Raw genomic sequence first — 17,233 nt, 5'->3', positions numbered from 1 at the left:
TTATCCCGAACTTTATGGAAAAGTATTAAATGATTTTGAGCACCATTTGATATGCTAATATTTACATTGAGGAAGGACATTCTAGTAGCATAGGAAGATGACTTGAGAAGATGGTGTAAGGCCTAGCGCAAGGAGATTAATTAGGAAGCAGTACTTGTAATGCAGGTTATCAATGAGAGAACCAAACAATTACAGAGACAGACGTAACATATAACTGATGGTAGAGAATGAGGGATCAAATCTAGCTTCGGGTTTCTAAACACTGCACTGGGTAAAAGGTGCTTCCTTTAATGTGGAAAACAGGAGGAGGAGCAAGTTTGCAGTTGGGATGGGGCTGTGGGTTGGATGTGGGCTGAAAATGATTATAGCTTTGGACATATTATTCTTTCCAAGTAGAGATGTCCTGCACGCTATTGGCTGTAAGGGTAAGAAAGGAGATGGGGCTGGAGCTGAAGACGGAGATTGAAACCGTGCGAGTGTATAGATCACCCAGGGAATGTACGTAGAGTGAGCAAAGGGATGGATATAGAGTTTAAGAGATCACAGTAAATTAAAGATTTGGCAAAGAAAGATTCCATGAAAGATATTGTTGGTTCGCAAACTGGCCCCAGTACCTGAAGGGCCAGGAGAGACCAAAGAAAGAGGCAGATCACTCCAGATTAGTAGGTGGCAGGTTTCATAGACAAGGGAACTTATATCCGAGGCATGTCTTCAGCAGCCACAAGACAAGTAGATCTCCATACCCACCCACTAGAATCTTAAAAGTTTATATGGAGGTCTTAACTGGATTAAGTCACAGATTCATTCCAGATGGTCTCAACAACACCTCACTCTGAAGGCTGCGTCCTTGAAACAGTTGCTAGTATGGGAATAGTAGACGGGGTGCACATTCCAAGGACAGGGGAGGAGGTGAGGAGCTTCTGATTGCCCAGGTCCAGCTCATGAGTCAACCAGTGTTCATGTCCTTTTGATGACCTCTTCCAACAGATATTGAGAAAGAGCAAGCAAAGAGGTAGGAGTACAATAAGGCAAACCGTAAAGCGAATCCTCCATGAGTCTTTGGAATTGAGAGGGCCCCTTCTTGGTGAAATGTTATGAGCATAATTAAGTATTGAGCACAAACAGTGGTAGAGAAGTTGTAGATAAAGGGAAGGAGAATAATGATGTCATCAAGAAGTGTTCCAGCAAGTCAATCTTCCATGGGTCTGAAATGTGTGCTTTTCAGAAGCAAAAGCAAAAACAAAAAATTACAAATAAATGTTTTGTGGAAAAATTGTATAAAACATCTTTCCTTGTTTCTGCCACAGAATGTTGAGAAAACTTTGCCTTTTTCTTGGACTGTTAGTTAATTATGGCCACAATGACGCAGCATATCAAGTGACCCTAAAAATCTCTGAATTATAAGATATTCAGCAGTTATTTCCATGTATCTGTAGGCTGTCGTGGGATTAGCTGATCTAGGATGGGCATAACTGGAAACATTGCTCCAAGGCATGTATCTGGCTGGTTGGGCTCCGTGCTTCTTTTGGGTTCTACTCCCACCTGCAAGTATTTGTTCTGGGTGCCAGGCTGAGGAGGAGGCCGCAGTAATGTCCAGAGCTGCTTCTCCTGGAGAAGGTAGAGTGCAGGAGAGCAAGCCTAGTCGTGCAAGTGCCTTCAAGCCTCCGCCTGCATCCTGTCTGCTGATTAGACAAAGCAAATCACATGGATGAGCCCCAAATCAAGGGACGTATCCTCCGCTCATGGAGGTGGGGGCGAGGGGAAAAGACTTCAGTATTTTTGATGGAAGTAGAGGCGAGGGGAAGAAAGAATAGTTTTGAACAAATATCAAATCTATCACACTTGGCAATTCAGGATCGTTATGTTAATGACTTCTTGTGCTGTGCTGTAGTCATATTCAGTGTTATTGAAGTGTGTAGGGTCGTTTGATCCTGATTAAATGATCCCTCCTCTTGCTGCCTTCTGTGTCTGTTATTTCTTAGTGCTGCCACTGTATCTATAGCTGTTCTTAATTCCCTGCTCCATTTCACGCACAGCTCTTTGAGTGAAGACCTGAAGGTGATACTCAGCTATTTAAAAGGACTTCTTCTTGTTGCTTCAATATTTTTTTCCTGTTATTTTGCATCGTTATGATATTTGCTAGTCTGATATGGGGACAAATGGACTATTACTGTACTGTATATTTTTTTTTTTATTTTTCCCCTAAAGCCCCAAGCGATAGTTGTAAGTCATAGTTGCACATTCTTCTAGTTGCTGTATGTGGGACGTGGCCTCAGCATGGCCGGAGAAGCAGTGCGTCTGTGCGCGTCCGGGATCCGAACCCAGGCAACCTGCATCGGAGCGCACGCACTTAACCGCTAAGCCACGGGGCCGGCCCACTGTACTGTATATTTTATTCTAATCCCCTCCTCCTAAAAAAAAAAGGGACAGGGCAAATGTGAAGCTTTTTCTTTGAGAAAAATGAGCTATATTTCCTTAAAAATTATCTCCAGCTATCTATATTTTGTCTTTATTTTCAAAGGAAGGCATTGATCAATTAAGAGATGAAGAGTACTGAATTGCAAAGGCTTTTTTAAATTAAAATTTTATGTGTGTGTCCATTCTTTATTCAAATTATGAAGCATTTCATGTATGCAGAGAAGATTTTATCTATTCTTTATGGAATTGGAGGCATGACATTTAACTGAAACAAAAACATGTATATAGCTCTTTCAAAGAATTGATTTTCCACTGTTTGTCTTTTTACAGCAGGTACCCAAACTGCAGTTATATATGTACCATTTGCCCTTTCAGCCTAATGCGTCTGTGCTGCACTTATATACAATTCATTTCATTCATGTAAAGTAGATTATTTTGGTACTCTATCCTCTAGTTTCATCCTAAGCAATAAAATCCACAAAGTTGTCACCTTGAATTTTTTTCTAATATACATGAAAATAAATACACGTTTATTAAAATAAAAATGTTACTCTGTACCATCATAAATATGTAGTTTACAACCATCATTACCTGGCATAACATACACAGGGAAACCCTGTTTTAAGGGCAGTTCTGCCAAACTAGAAATATAAGAATATAGTTAAGCAGCATTATATTTTGAAAAAAGTCATTCACTTTTACTTTCCAATTATTTTTCAGGTTTGTGGAAGGAATGCTTAACATTTGTTACAATGCCATTGATCGTCACATTGAAAATGGTGAAGGAGATAAGATTGCTATCATCTATGACAGTCCTGTCACAAACACTAAAACAGCGATTACGTATACAGAAGCCCTGGAGCAGGTAATATTGTCAACTCTCCAAATGTGTGCTGTTTGGAGATCATACAGGAATTACTTAAATAGCATGCATTCCCATTGCGTAACTTTTAATTCACGTAATTCATTGACATGTTACAGTACTTTCTTTTGGTGCACACTGGAAATAGAGGTGTGTTAACTCGTTTAAAGTGTTTTTATCCCTTAGATATTTTACAGTACTGGGAGATACTCCTTTTAGAGCGAGAGGTTAGCAAATCTCTAAGAATATGTTTAAATCCTCTGGCCTTTGCTTTCCTTCCTCATTCCCATCACCTTAGTCCAGCCACTTTTCAGCTCTTGTATTACTGAAGTACAGCCGTTTAACGAGGTCACACATCACTTAACGATGGGGAACATTCTGAGAAGTGTGTTGTTAGGCAATTTCGTTGTTGTGCGAACATCATAGGATATATTTAGACAAACCTAGATGGTATAGCCTACTACACACCTAGGCTATGTGGTACTAATATTATGGGACCACCGTTGTCTGTAGGGTCCATTGTTGATCGAAACATCGTTATGTGGTGCATGACTATAGTCTCCTAACTTGCCCATTACCAGGCTCTGTTCATGTTGGATTGTCACCTAAAGTGACAACAGAATTTTCTTCCTAAGAAACAACTACTTAAACTTTTCCTTAAAAATTACTGTTATTCAGAGAGTAAAATCTGGGCTCCTGTGATGTATAAGACATTTTGGAGTCTGATCACAGCACCCTCCGAGCGACCTTCATTTCCTGACCTTCTTGGCCATGAACACGCCTCCTTTTCACCCTGGGTGACCTGTCATGCCCTCAGGCACTTCTGGTTTTTCACAGCTTTTTGCACATGCTGGTTCCTTTCCCTTATTTGCTTTTTTTTAGTTCTTTCCCTTCTGTGAGGTTCTTAGGTGAATCATGATATTGACAGATGAGTTATGAGATTTTCTTCTTTTAACATTAGGGTAGAAATGAGGTTGCAGAAGTAATTATAAAAGTATTTGGGTATTGTGGGCTGTGGGAGAGTTATCCTTGCTCTTTGGAACTTTTATTTATATAAGATTTAGGGCCGGCCCCGTGGCTTAGCGGTTAAGTGCATGCGCTCCGCTGCTGGCGGCCCGGGTTCGGATCCCGGGTGCACACCGACACACTGCTTCTCCGGCCATGCTGAGGCCGTGTCCCACATACAGCAACTAGAAGGATGTGCAACTATGACATACAACAATCTACTGGGGCTTTGGGGGAAAAAAAAAAGGAAAAAAAAAAGATTTAAAGGGAAATAGTAGTTTGGGGCAGGGTTTCTCAACCTTGACACTACTGACATTTTAAGCCAGAGAATTCTTTGTTGTGGGGTGCTGTTATGTACATTGTAGTTGTTTAGCAGCATTTCTGGTCTCTACGCATTACATACCAGTAGTACCCCTCCCCTAGCTGTGAACCAAAAACGTCTCCAGATGTTGCTAAATGTCCCCTGTGTGCCAAATCGCCACTAGTTGAGAACAACTGGTCGAGCAGTCTCTTGTACTGGGGTTTGGAAGCATTTGCTTTTAAGTTAAGGCTTTTTGAATCACATTCTCTTCTTTTGCTTTTTTGGCCTATTTAGGGTTAAATCCATTAGATTTTTAGAAAGTTTGGTCAACTCTCCCTGACTGTCTGAAATTATATCCTTTTGCATCAACAGTGTTCCTGTTTGGTCTTCTAAGAGATTTCAAGCAAGGCAACTGAGATAAAACAATGAATTCCCAGATCCTAAATTCTTGCAAACAATCGAGAGAGAAAGCTTAAGCCAGTTTTGCTCAGGCTGGGTATCAGTCTGGTTGTGGCAACAAATCCCAGCTTCAGTTAATTTAAATGCAAGAGGAATTTAAGAAAAGGGAGGACTGAAGAACCAGGCTCAGAAAAATGGCACATCCCCAGAGGGAGGGGGTATCAATGAAGAATTAAGGAGAACCCGCAAATTCTCTAGTAACTGGACCTGCTGACTTGAATCATTCTCCTTCTGGATTGACAGAGTAGGAGCATCTAGTTGGCCAAATTTAGGCTACCTGCTTAAAGTACCAGGCAGCTGGGAGGAAATGTCTTGTCCTCTTTTGATTTTATGGAAGGAATTGGGGCCCTGCCTCCCTCTAGGACTCCTGCTAAGGGAATTCCAGTCTAATAAGAAGGGAGGTCGAATGCTGGGCAGCCCAAGACAGAACAAAACAAAATAATGCCGCAAATATACTGTTGGGTATTGGTCTGTAAGTGGGAACTGTGTATTTTCAGAATGAATTACACAGAGACAGAGCTTACATCGGCGCTGGAGAGGGAAGGCACTCAGTCACCAAATGACCTTGTCATTCATCTGAGGCCACGTTTTCTTATAAGAGATAACATAAGTTTCCTAACAACTTGTTCTACTCTGTGCTTTATTTTAGGTTTCCATTTTCAGCTTTTAGATGAGGTTTAGTCTGTGATTAAATACTTGTTCATATGTTTTGGGCATATTGCCACAGTCTTATTTAATTGATATAAAGGCCTAAGAGACTGGTGAATCTTAATTGGTATACAGATTAGGAAGCTTATTTATATATTATATAAATATCGACCATATCAACAAATTGAATTTGATATATAACCAAACATCAGAGTCAAAGAAAAAGCTTTAGAGAAATTTAAAATAAGAAGAGTTAAATAATGGTTGCTGCTATCCTCATTTTCCATTGTTTTTTTTTAGTTATATGACTGTATGTGACAAATACACACACATTTTGTTCAGAAGCTTTTCTGTGAACACATCTTGATTTTCTAATATTGAGCCTAGACTCTTTGACCCTTTTGAGGTTTGTACTGGTTCATTGATTTCAGTTTAGCTTGACATCAAAGTACTTAAAAGGTCTGTTTCTCTCACCTGCTGACAGCGTCTGATTCCCCAGGCTTTTCTTCTCTCAAGTACTAAAGGAAGAACTGTTAGGAAAGAGGGAGGCATTGTGCTCCACTTTGATTACCTGCTCCTGGTTCCCTGTGGCCTTTCTTTTATTAAGTAGAGAAGACAGAGAAAGAAACATTGAATGGGTAATGCCATTGAGAGCAAACAAAAAGAATGCCTTTGTACTTGTTTTAATCTCACCTGTCTCATTTCTGCTGGCAGTTTCTGGCTAGGTAAAACTTGATTAAGTTAGTTGGCGCTTCTTATTTAATTAGTGAACCAACGCTTTTAGGCTAAAGTGTTTCAGGGACATGAAGGATCTGAAGATTTTACAGAATGATTCAGAAGTAGAGCTTTTCTAAAACTGTCGTCTATTATGTGGATCTGATATTTTATTTTATTTTTTTCCCCTTATTCTCCCCAAAGCCTCAGTAGATAGTTGTATGTCATAGTTGCACATCCTTCTAGTTGCTGTATGTGGGACGCCGCCTCAGCATGGCCGGACAAGCGGTGAGCCAGTGTGCACCTGGGATCCGAACCCAGGCCGCCAGTAGCGCAGCGTGCACACTTAACCTCTAAGCCACGGGGCTGGCCCTAAATAGCTCTTTATTAAGATTTTTGTAGAGAGATTTGAGCCTGGTTTAAGATTCATCATTCATTCAACAATTATTTATTTTGCGTGCCAAACCCTGTTAGGAACAAGGAATATAAGGTAAATGGACCCATTCTCTATTTTTAAGGAGCTAATGAAACCATGGAAACATAGTAAAGGTTACTAGGCGGGTGGTGTTATATTCTGTGGAAACACATGGGAAGGCACCCGACTCAGCTGTAGGGCACAGGAAGGCTCTCTGGAAGAATCGGTGCCTAAGATTAGCCCAAATGACCAAAAGTGGGAAGGGAAAAACAGTGGGGAGAAGGAGTGTGCTGCAGACAGAAGGAATAGTACGTGCAAGGCTACTGAGGGAAGAGAGAGTCTAGGAAGAGAGAATCTAGTGCCTCCACGTGGCTTCACATGAAGTGCAGCACAAGGGGGTAGGGAGTTAGGCTCCCATGAGCCAGACTCAGAGGACTCAAAGTGCCACATGGGGATTTGTACTTTACCCTGAGGGCAGTGGGAAGAAAGAACAAAAGCCAGTCCTCCCTGTGACCTGTGGTTCTGCGAGATCTGGCTCCTGTGACCTCCTCCCCAGCCCCACTGCACTGCTGCACACACCCAGCCCACTCTGCCTCTTGCCGTCCACACTCCCGACTTGCTCCACTCCCACCTGAGAGCTTTGTACTCGCCTTCCCTCTGCTCCAAAGCGTTTTTCTTTCGGATATCTTATGGTTCATGGCGCCTGGATGTTTTCTCAGGGAGGTCTTCTCTGGCCGTATTAAATACAAATATTCCCATCTACACAGCTTTAAACTTCTCTTTTCTTTCTTTTTTCAAATTGAGCCATTTATTGCTCAGGACCATTCTTTATATTTTATTTATCTATCTTCTTTAGTGTTGTTTCCTCTGCTTGAATGTAAGTTCCATGAGGGCAGGACTTTTTGTTTTCTTCACAGAACAGTGACTGGTACATAGTAAACACCTGTTGAATGATGAGGAGTGAATGAATGAAATACCATTTGAAATTTCTAAGTGACTCTCACTTCCTTTATTGCAGGAACTTGTCTTTAAATTGCATCACTTATAGAACTTGATCTTCTTTCTGAGTAAATTCTAACTTCTTACTATCTGTAAAGAATTTTAGCTTATTTATATTTGGCTTTGTAGCTCAAGATGGATATTTTCTCCTTGAATTTCCCACACTTACAACTCAGAAGATCTGCATTCCAGGAGACATGTGTGTGTTTTTTGTGTCCCTTTCTTCTTAGCTCTTTTCAAGTTAGTAGTTATATCAAACCTCAGAGAAATAAAGGGGTGTGCGTGAGACTTTATGTTTGTATGTATATGTATATATTATATATAGTGTTTATCATTTTTAGAAATTCCTACATTGAATTTATTTTCTCCATTTCTAATTATATTTTTGATTTACCTCTGTGTGTGGTAAGTTTGTTTGTTTTTTTAAACAATTAAGAATTTTTATGTATTTATTTGCTAAATAAGAATGTGACCCCTGAAGGGCATTGGAGAAATTTTCATGAACAAATGTATGCAGGGAAAATTGATGAAACCCAGTGTGTGCTAAATTTTCCTGATGTAATTCAAACTGAAAGTGTCTATTATCTTTACCAAAGGTAACTTTTGAAATATAATTATGGCAGTGGTTGTAATTATGAAGGTTAAATAATTTAGAGGGGGAAATTTCACTGAAATCAAGGGCCCTGTCCCATGAGAAGTCCTCCTTCTAACCTCTGCCCTTTAGGATGCTGTCTTCGAAGTGTGAATTTCATCTTCTCAGAAATGTGTCAGGGTAAGATAATATGATATTCCTTTGTCTGTCACATCACTGGTATTTCCTTAAGTGAAAACCTAAAATGCAAAAACCAGGTGATACAGAAATTCAGTCCTTCCACTGGTTGCTTTTTGAGGGGAAAAGATACAACAGTGCGTCTGATCAGTTTTCTTTCCTTAAACTTCCAAAATAAGCAATAAAAACTTCATTTGTGTTACAGTCAGCTCTGCTAAAAAATGTATCTCTGTAAGGTAAATTATGTTTTCCATGTTTGGTAAATAGGTGACTAATGTTAGTATGAGATTGAATTTACTGTGGTTCATGTATGTTTTTCCTAGCATGCAATTTTTTAAAACTTTTATTGAAATGTAATATACATCCAGATTAGTGCATAGATCATAAGTATAAAGCTTGTTAGATTTTCACAGATAGAACATACCCGTATCACTAGATCTGTCGTGTAACCGGAGACGGAATGTTCCCCATCCCTTAGAAGTCCTTATTATGCCTCCCTCGAGTCATTTCTCTGCCAGCCCTCACATGATTGTATCCAGACATCTAAACACAATGATGAGGTTTACCTGCTTTTGAACTTTGTGCAAACTGAATAATAGAATGTACTCTTTTATGTCTGGCTTTTTTTGTTCTACTTTTTGTTAATATTTCATTTCATTGCAAGAGGTTGTGATTTGGTCATTTGGGTAATGACTAATTTTGCGCTATTATAAATAATGCTGCTATAAATATGTTTGTACGTAAATTTTGGTGACAATATGTATGCATTTGTATTGGGGATGTGCTTAGGAGCGAGATGGCTGGTTCATGGGATGTGTACTTGTGCCAAACAATTTTCCAGAGTGGTTGTACCAGTTTACGTTCCCACTTGTGGTATATGAGAATGCCAGTTGTCAACACTTAGTATTGAGACTCCCAAGTCTTTTTAGTTTTGGCCTTTCTGGTGAATGTGTAATGATATTGCATTGTGGTTTTAGTTTGCTTTTTCCTAATGACTAATGAAGTTGAGCTCCTTTCTCTGTGCTTATTGCCCATTTGTTGTTCTGCTTTTCTGAAGCGCCCATTCAAATCTTTTGCTCATTCATTTTTCTATTGGATTGTTACCATGTTAGCAAGCTTTTAGAGACTTTCTCACAATTAGAGAATACTTTATCAATATCTCAAAACCTTAAGAAAAAAATGATGAAGATCCTTTAGTGCAAGTGTTGATAAATTAAGTGGTTTTAAGAATCTAAAGCTGAGAAGACATTCTCCCCTGTTTTAAAAATAATTAGTGATAAAGTCTACACTCTACTAGTCTCGACTAGTCATCTTTTGGAAGGAAATTTGGAAGCAAATGTCTTCCAGTAGACTATCTTAAAGCAGGAAGCGTGAGCCCCAGCGTAAAGACTGTAAATGTCTACTGAAGATGGTGCTGTGTTAGTACTTTTATTAACGTGAAAAGACTCTAGTTACATTGATTTTGAGTGGTCTGACTCAACCTTATTTTCCCATAACCTTCGTTATTTTTGTGAGCTATTTTGTATAATGCAAAGTTGTATAATATATCTTAGCAGAAACACTTGTATTTTATTTGAAATTAAAGATGAGTAGATACCAACTACTGATTTAAATTTTCATCAAAATTGTGACTGGAACTTTGTTTTGAATAACTTTTAAAGATTTTATTTATTCAGTTTTTTCCCCCCAAAGCCCCAGTAGATAGTTGTATGTCATAGGTTCACATCCTTCTAGTTGCTGTACGTGGGACTCGGCCTCGCGTTGGACAGAGAAGTGGTGCCTCGGGGCGCTCCCAGGATCCGAACCCGGGCCGCCAGCATCAGAGCGCGCGCACTTAACCGCTAAGCCACGGAGCCGGCCCTTGAATAACTTTTAAACTTAATAAAGTTAAAGTTAGATTCCGAGAGTACTCCTTATAAAGAAAATAAGGATTAGACCAATTTAATAGATAACATAGGAAGGAATAGATTAAATGAGAAAATAACATTGTAGTACTTCTTGGCTTCATTTTTGCCATGTTTAGAGCCATGTATTCACAACTAAAAATGTCTAAAGATAATTTTTACATGAACCCAAAATAGCAACAGTACAAGCAACCCATTTGAATTTTCTCTGTCAGATTTTTAGAGAGATTATATTGTTTTGAAATCAGGATTACTATTTGAGGTGTAAACTCACTTCTTTTCACTTCCCCCATGCCAGAAGTTATTCCACCATGCTTTGAAGTCTAGAACACTTTACTCATGCCTTTCTCCATCACTTGTCCAGTTTTGCTTTTTATATTACTTAGTAGTTACCTACATTATTAGTGTACCTGCTTGTTAGTAGACCTCCTGACCAGAGTAAAACCTCCATGAGGTTAGCGGTAATGTTTTAGTTATTTATTTTTATCTATACAGTGCCTAATACAGGCCTCATAGCATAAGCCCATTTTATATACTGAGTGAGTTCATGAATAGAACATTCAAGAACTCATTCATTAGAAAGTAAAGAAACATCTAATCCTTGTCTAAGAGAAATAATTATTTCCAAAAATATCACTTGTCTCCTCCACATTGTGATTATTTTTTACATTGGAGAATTTTTACTTTTTAATAGGGTGAAAATCTTCCTTGTTTTAGTGCGTTGTCTGGCTGTGAAGGTTTGTATCCTGCCTCATCTAAAGCTCTGCTTAAAACATTTGCCTTACTTGGCCATTTTGGAAACCTGGAAATGTGGTCCATGGTTTTTATTCTTACATTTGCTTAATGAATTTATTTTTATCATTCATTGTTAGGTTCTTATTGGATGATTTGTCTTATCTTCAGGGTGGTTAAAGTCTGACCTTTTTGAAAGTTAACCCAACAAAATCAGTAGACTATTTGCTTTGAATTTATTTTCTTGGACTGGAACGATGATTGAACTAAATTTAGTTAGTTATTCAAAATATACTTTTAGGACACCTCACATATATTTGGCACTACTGTGGACACCGTGATTACAATAGGGAATGATATAGTCTTTGCTTGCAGGAAAATTTCATGCTAATTGGGGAGGTATGTTATGAATGAAAAGATAATACAATGTAAATGAAAGAATAATACAATATAAGTGAAGAAAAATATGAGGCAGAGAGTGACTTGGGCTGCCATTTTAGATAGGTTTGTCAGGGAAAACTACTGGTCACTGAGGAGATGACCAGTGACATAGACCCAAATAAAGACTGGGAGAGCACCATGCAAACATTTGAGTGAAAATCACATCAGGAAGATGCCCTGAATTGAGAATAGACTTGGGCCATTGGGGAGAGCCAGGAGGCGGGTGATGAGAGGAGAGTGGTAGATGGTGAAGTTGAGGGAGTATACAGGAGTCAGATTATGTAGGATCTTGCAGACCATGGTAAAGATTATATTTTATTCAAAATGTGGTGGGAAGCTCCATATTGTTAAAGGAATCACTTGGGCTTCTCTGAAGAAGAGACTCTGGTGGGCAAGATTGGAAACCAGGAGATGACAAATGGTCCAGGAGAGAAATGAATAGGCGCCACTTAGCTAACATCTTCTTAGCAATAGCAGCATTTGCTTGCATGTGGGCAGTTAAAGGATAGGATATGGTTTGTGCCATAGGATTCTGGATGCTATTCCACATATGTGTCTTATCTTGGATCTCTGGCTACATCTACTGGGTTTGAAAAAATTCTAATTCATCCTATTCAAGAGCAGCCACCTGTAAATGCCCTGCTTACTCCCCATCTTTTGAGATGTTTTTGTGTAGCACTCCAAGGGAAGGTTTCTGTATAATTTTCAAGTAGAATGCTAGAAAAGTGTCATAAGTGTTTTAGTTTTCTTTCTTTTAGTTATATTACATAAAAAACCTATTTGGATGATTTTCACCATTAAGAATCTGCCTGAAAATTGATATATTGTTTTTCAAAAAAAAAAAATTCTCTTTAATTTTAGGTTGAAGGCTAAGCTGCTAAAACAAAAATACCCAATAAATAGTGGTTTAAAAATACAAAAAATGCATTTCTCATCAGAAGATGATGAGGTTCAGGTTGGCATGACCTAGATAAAATCTTATTGCCCTTTCATCCTCTGGTTTATTGCCCTCATTTGTGTCATTGAAGCTGAGGCAGAGGCACCTTGGGACGGTGGAAGAGGATGTGGGGGATCAGACATGCTATGTTTTAAGGCCCGTACCCAGTAATGTCATACCTGACTTCCCCACACATCCCAATTGTTGATCAGCTGCAAGGAAGGCTGGAAAATGTAGTGTAGCTGGATGGATTTGGATGGGCAATTAGGAGTTTCTACTACAAATACTCTTTCATTTCATAGGCAAAAGCAATACCAGATCTTATACGTAAATAATTGTAACCTGTTAATGTCATAAATAAAGAGTTCAGGGAAGCAAATAATAGCTGAAAATAAAGTCTCTTAGGTGGCTAGAGATGGAGAAGGAGGACAACTTTGGTGATGTATTCCTCACACCTATATTGAATGCTTATTGTGTGTCATTTACTGTGTTAGGCAATGGAGTCAGAAAGATGAATAAGACATGGTTCCTGAATTCAGAGTTCATAGTTTGTCTGGTGAGAAAAACACAAAACCAATTGTGTGATAAAATAACAATAAAGCTTTGTGCATTTGTAGCACAGAGGAAGAGGGGGCCAACCTGGCCCTAGCAGGTGGGAGAAGGCTTTGCTGTGGAAGTGATGCATTAGCGAGGTTATGAAACAAAGACAGAAATATGTGTCCCGCACATAGGTGGTCTCCCTACAGGTGTCTCCAAAGGTCTGCAGCAGACACATCCTCGAGTTGGATCTGACATCATCAGTGAGGAAGGCGTGCACCCCGAAGAGAAAACTGACTGCCTTTGCTGGCCTAAAGTCTAGGTCTACAAGATGAATTAAATGGGGAACAAAGTAGATTGTCAAAGAGTCAAGGAGGGAGACAGGCAGTGGTTAAATTCAGGGAGGAACAGAATAGAAAAAGAAAACAAATGTTCCTACAAGTGGAAGTGTGAGGAATTGGTAGCAATCCTTCTTTTCTCTGTTGACTGGCACCTCTGTTGACTGGCACCTGCAGCTGGTACGTAAGTCAGCAACTTTAGGACAGCTGAACGCATCAACACCTTTCAGGTTCTGACCTTGAATAATTAATATATGAAACTATGAAATCATTGGACCTGGTACAGTTTTCATAGGAAGTAGAGAATAAAGCTAATTAACATAAGTTGAAGACATTGAGTGACTTCAGTGATGCAAATAAAGTGGTTAGAATCTTATTTGGAGTGTATGAAAAAATATTTTTCATATAAGACTTTTTGAAATCAATAAATATGTAGATATGAAAAATGCTACTGTTAACATTCTTTTAATTCGTTTGGAAGTTTCATGCTCATATTTGTGCACTTTGCAATAGCTAAGTAAAATAAATTAGAATAAATCAACGGGAAGTTGCGTTCATTGTCACGATTATTGTCACGATTAGAGATCTTGGGGAAATTGATTGTTCGTTTTCTCGTGCCACACTTGATTTAAAATAATTTTGTTTGCATTGCAAAGCTGAATTATGTTAACTTGATCATATATAGCTTTTATGGGAAATTTGGATTTTTCTCATATTTATGGTAAATTCTTGATGTGTGTGATGATCTATGTTTGCTTTGTTTATTAGTTACTATTGTATGCATTACGTTTGTGATTTTTTCATTGTTTAAAACTATGTATGGCTCTTTTTCTTGAGTGATGTTAATGCTATTGAAATAGATCCAACTATTGCAGTGATCTCATGTCCTTGTACCACTCCTGGGGTATTTAGCAAGTTCTCTATGAGCCTTCGTGTATATCGATTGACTTGGAGGATGTATTGACAAACAAAACCGTAAAGGTTAACAGGAACATAGCCTGATGCTGGAAAGTGCAGTTGTCATGTTTTATGTACTGTCTGTAAGAATGCTGGGGTGTTTGTTTAATTAAAACTTTGATTAAACAATCAGTGCAGAATTGATCTAAATGATGCAAGTTTCCTGTTGACGTTTCTTGCACCTTTTATATTTGCCTTTCTTTATAAGAAAAAAAAAAATCAAAGAAACTATTTTATTCTCAAAATTGTGAAATGTACAAGCACTTTATAAAGAAAAAACATTCTGACATACTCTTTGAATTAACAAATTATTTTTATTTTTATGTATAATTAAAACTAGGCTACTTAGTATCCTCTTTTTACATACATATATCATCTTTTTACATATGTATCCTCTTAATACATATATAAAGCCATATCTGATTTATAAACAGGATAAAAACAAGTCTACAATGTCAGTCAAGCTCAAATGGACAATATGGAATTTCACATCGTGAGTGATGTTTGCTGAACTGCATGACTGATTGCCAAGTGCGTATGGTACTGAGTGCTGTGCCTCTGGGTCCCTTGAGTTGGGCACATGTTCCCTGTGATGCCTCAGTTCTCTTGTCACATGGTGGCACTTGAACTTCCATAAAGCCTTTTATTATACCACGCACCATGGCATCATCTGGCCTTTACATAATATGTATGAGATTATAAAAACAAATACAAATAAATATAGTGAAATTGCGTGAGTGCTCAAATAATCCAGAATATACTCTACTAATTTTTTAAAATTGTCATCAAAATTAAAACCCAAAGTTGAAAAATTCTCATAGAGAACTCGTGGACCCTGACACTCTCTCCACAGACCCCAGTTTGAGAAACATATATTAAACAGTTTATTAGATCAAGAGAAAGGAATCTGGCTTTAATTGACAGCATGAGTTAACGTTACTTTTAAAAAAATATTCTCTATTAGCCGTTTAATGTGGTGTTTATAGCAGCCACACAGTAATTGTTTTAAAATAACTCTTTTTCACATTTTGCATGTTTATTACTGTATAAACAAATATGTAGGGCAATAATTACTGTCTCAGCCTTTATGTTCATTGAAGGAATATAGCCATATCTAGATGACTTACATAAATTTGTATTGAATGTTCTTTATTAATAGAGTATAGTAGATTCTGTACCTTTTTAAACATAAATTTTGAAAAATTTGTATGTTAACACCACATTATGCTAGATTTTTTAGAATATCTATATAAAGATATGTGAATGCAAAATTGTGAAAAATGACTTCTCTAATAGTTGAATTTTCTGTTTCATTTTAGTCCAGGTGGGTTACATTTTTAAAAATGTAATAAAACTTGCTTCAGGATTTGGAATATTTTCTTTAGAAGCACTCTAGGAAGCACACAGAAAGTAATCAACTTTGAATTAAGCTATGTTTTAAAAATTCATTTGAGAATTCTTTAATTGGAATTTGTACTGTATTTCTCCATATATTTCTATGAATGGTACTTTGCTGAGTGGTGCTTGGATTCCAATTTAGCCACCAAACTGCTAAACACATAATATAGCTGAAATACAGCACACCAGCAGTGAAAAATAATAGAGTCAATATTCTTGCAATACTCATAATTAACGGAGGGAAATAAAATGAATACAAATTTAAGATTATTGGAAATACTGGTGCTAAAGAAAAGCAGGTTCAGTTAGAAGAAAGTATGGAGATAGAGACCAATGAGGAAGTTTTGAGAGGTCTTTCTGAGCATTTTCAAGAGTTATAGAGGCTGCTGTTAGCGTGGAGAAGGCAAGTAGCAGTGGTCTGTGAGAAAGGGATTGCCTGAGGTGGGAGAAGCTGACCAGTGGGGTGAACAGTGGAGGGAAGGGGGACATCATAGACGTGATTTCCTAAGGACAAAAGGAGGACATGGTGAGGATCAGCTGGAACAGATGCATGAGGGAGCCCTCGAGTTTGGCTTTTTTGGTAGATGGAAGGTGGGGAAAGGGTAAAGAACATATGTGAATTGGGGCTCATAACTTTCAGAGTGTCTGTTTTAAACCTCTGGTATTCTTATACAATGCAACAAAACCACATTTTCAGACAGTTTGCGTTTTTAGACACAATATCCATTTAAATACCATAGTTTTAAGTGGTTTTGACTGTGTGTAGTCACTACCTAAGGGTCTCTCAGTTTTCACCTCTCCGCTAGCCTGATTAGATTCTTCAGTTTAAAGGTACAACTCTCGCTAATATCCTCACCTGTCTTGCACATTGTGGTTCCTTCTTACCTCCGTGGCAGAACTCTAGACCTGGATCAATCCAATTCTTTACTGTCTTCATTCCTGTATCTAATATGTTGAATCCTGTTGGGGAAAAAGCACATAACTACAAATATGAGTTTACTATGAATGCTTGGTCTCCAGTATCCATTGGGACTTCAATGCTGCATTTTATTCTTTTTCTTTAGCATTTCTTTAATAAGTTTTGTCTTCTGCTCTCAAAAGTTATTTTAACCTTTTGACCTTCCCACCTCCATGCCTCAAGCTTAGCAGGGAACACTGATTCAAACCCAGGAACCCTGATGAATACTTTCCAGCACCCGACCTACAGACTCGCCAGTATCCACACCCCTTGTTTTCTCTTTCCCTCGCTTTACAGTGGAGGCCAGTCCTTTGGTACCCTGAAGTTATTCCTTCAACTCTTTTTAGGGTTCTTGCTGTTATCCTCTCATACCTGTGTCACTGCTGGCTCTTTCTCTTAAAACCATGCTTAAATCTTTCTGCTACTGGCTAGTTTCCTGTT

General features: G+C 38.3%; 1 protein-coding gene across 3 annotated transcripts in view; it reads left to right on the top strand.

Annotated features, from left to right (window-relative positions):
• Positions 1 to 17,233, top strand: part of ACSS3 (acyl-CoA synthetase short chain family member 3) — a 151,837-nt gene that overhangs the window by 26,716 nt on the left and 107,888 nt on the right. For all 3 annotated transcript variants that reach the window (XM_087449136.1, XM_087449135.1, XM_004417907.3), the window contains exon 2: positions 3,139 to 3,283. In XM_087449136.1, the coding sequence (XP_087305262.1) occupies positions 3,152 to 3,283 (132 nt within the window). In that variant the 5' untranslated portion in view covers positions 3,139 to 3,151. The remainder of the gene's footprint in view (positions 1 to 3,138; positions 3,284 to 17,233) is intronic.

The sequence above is a fragment of the Ceratotherium simum genome, chromosome 25, assembly GCF_057802395.1.
Source record: "Ceratotherium simum simum isolate JZ-2026a chromosome 25, ASM5780239v1, whole genome shotgun sequence".
Taxonomy (NCBI): domain Eukaryota; kingdom Metazoa; phylum Chordata; class Mammalia; order Perissodactyla; family Rhinocerotidae; genus Ceratotherium; species Ceratotherium simum.
The sequence above is the reverse complement of the archived record's forward strand: the minus strand, read 5'-3'. Positions and strand labels throughout refer to the sequence as shown.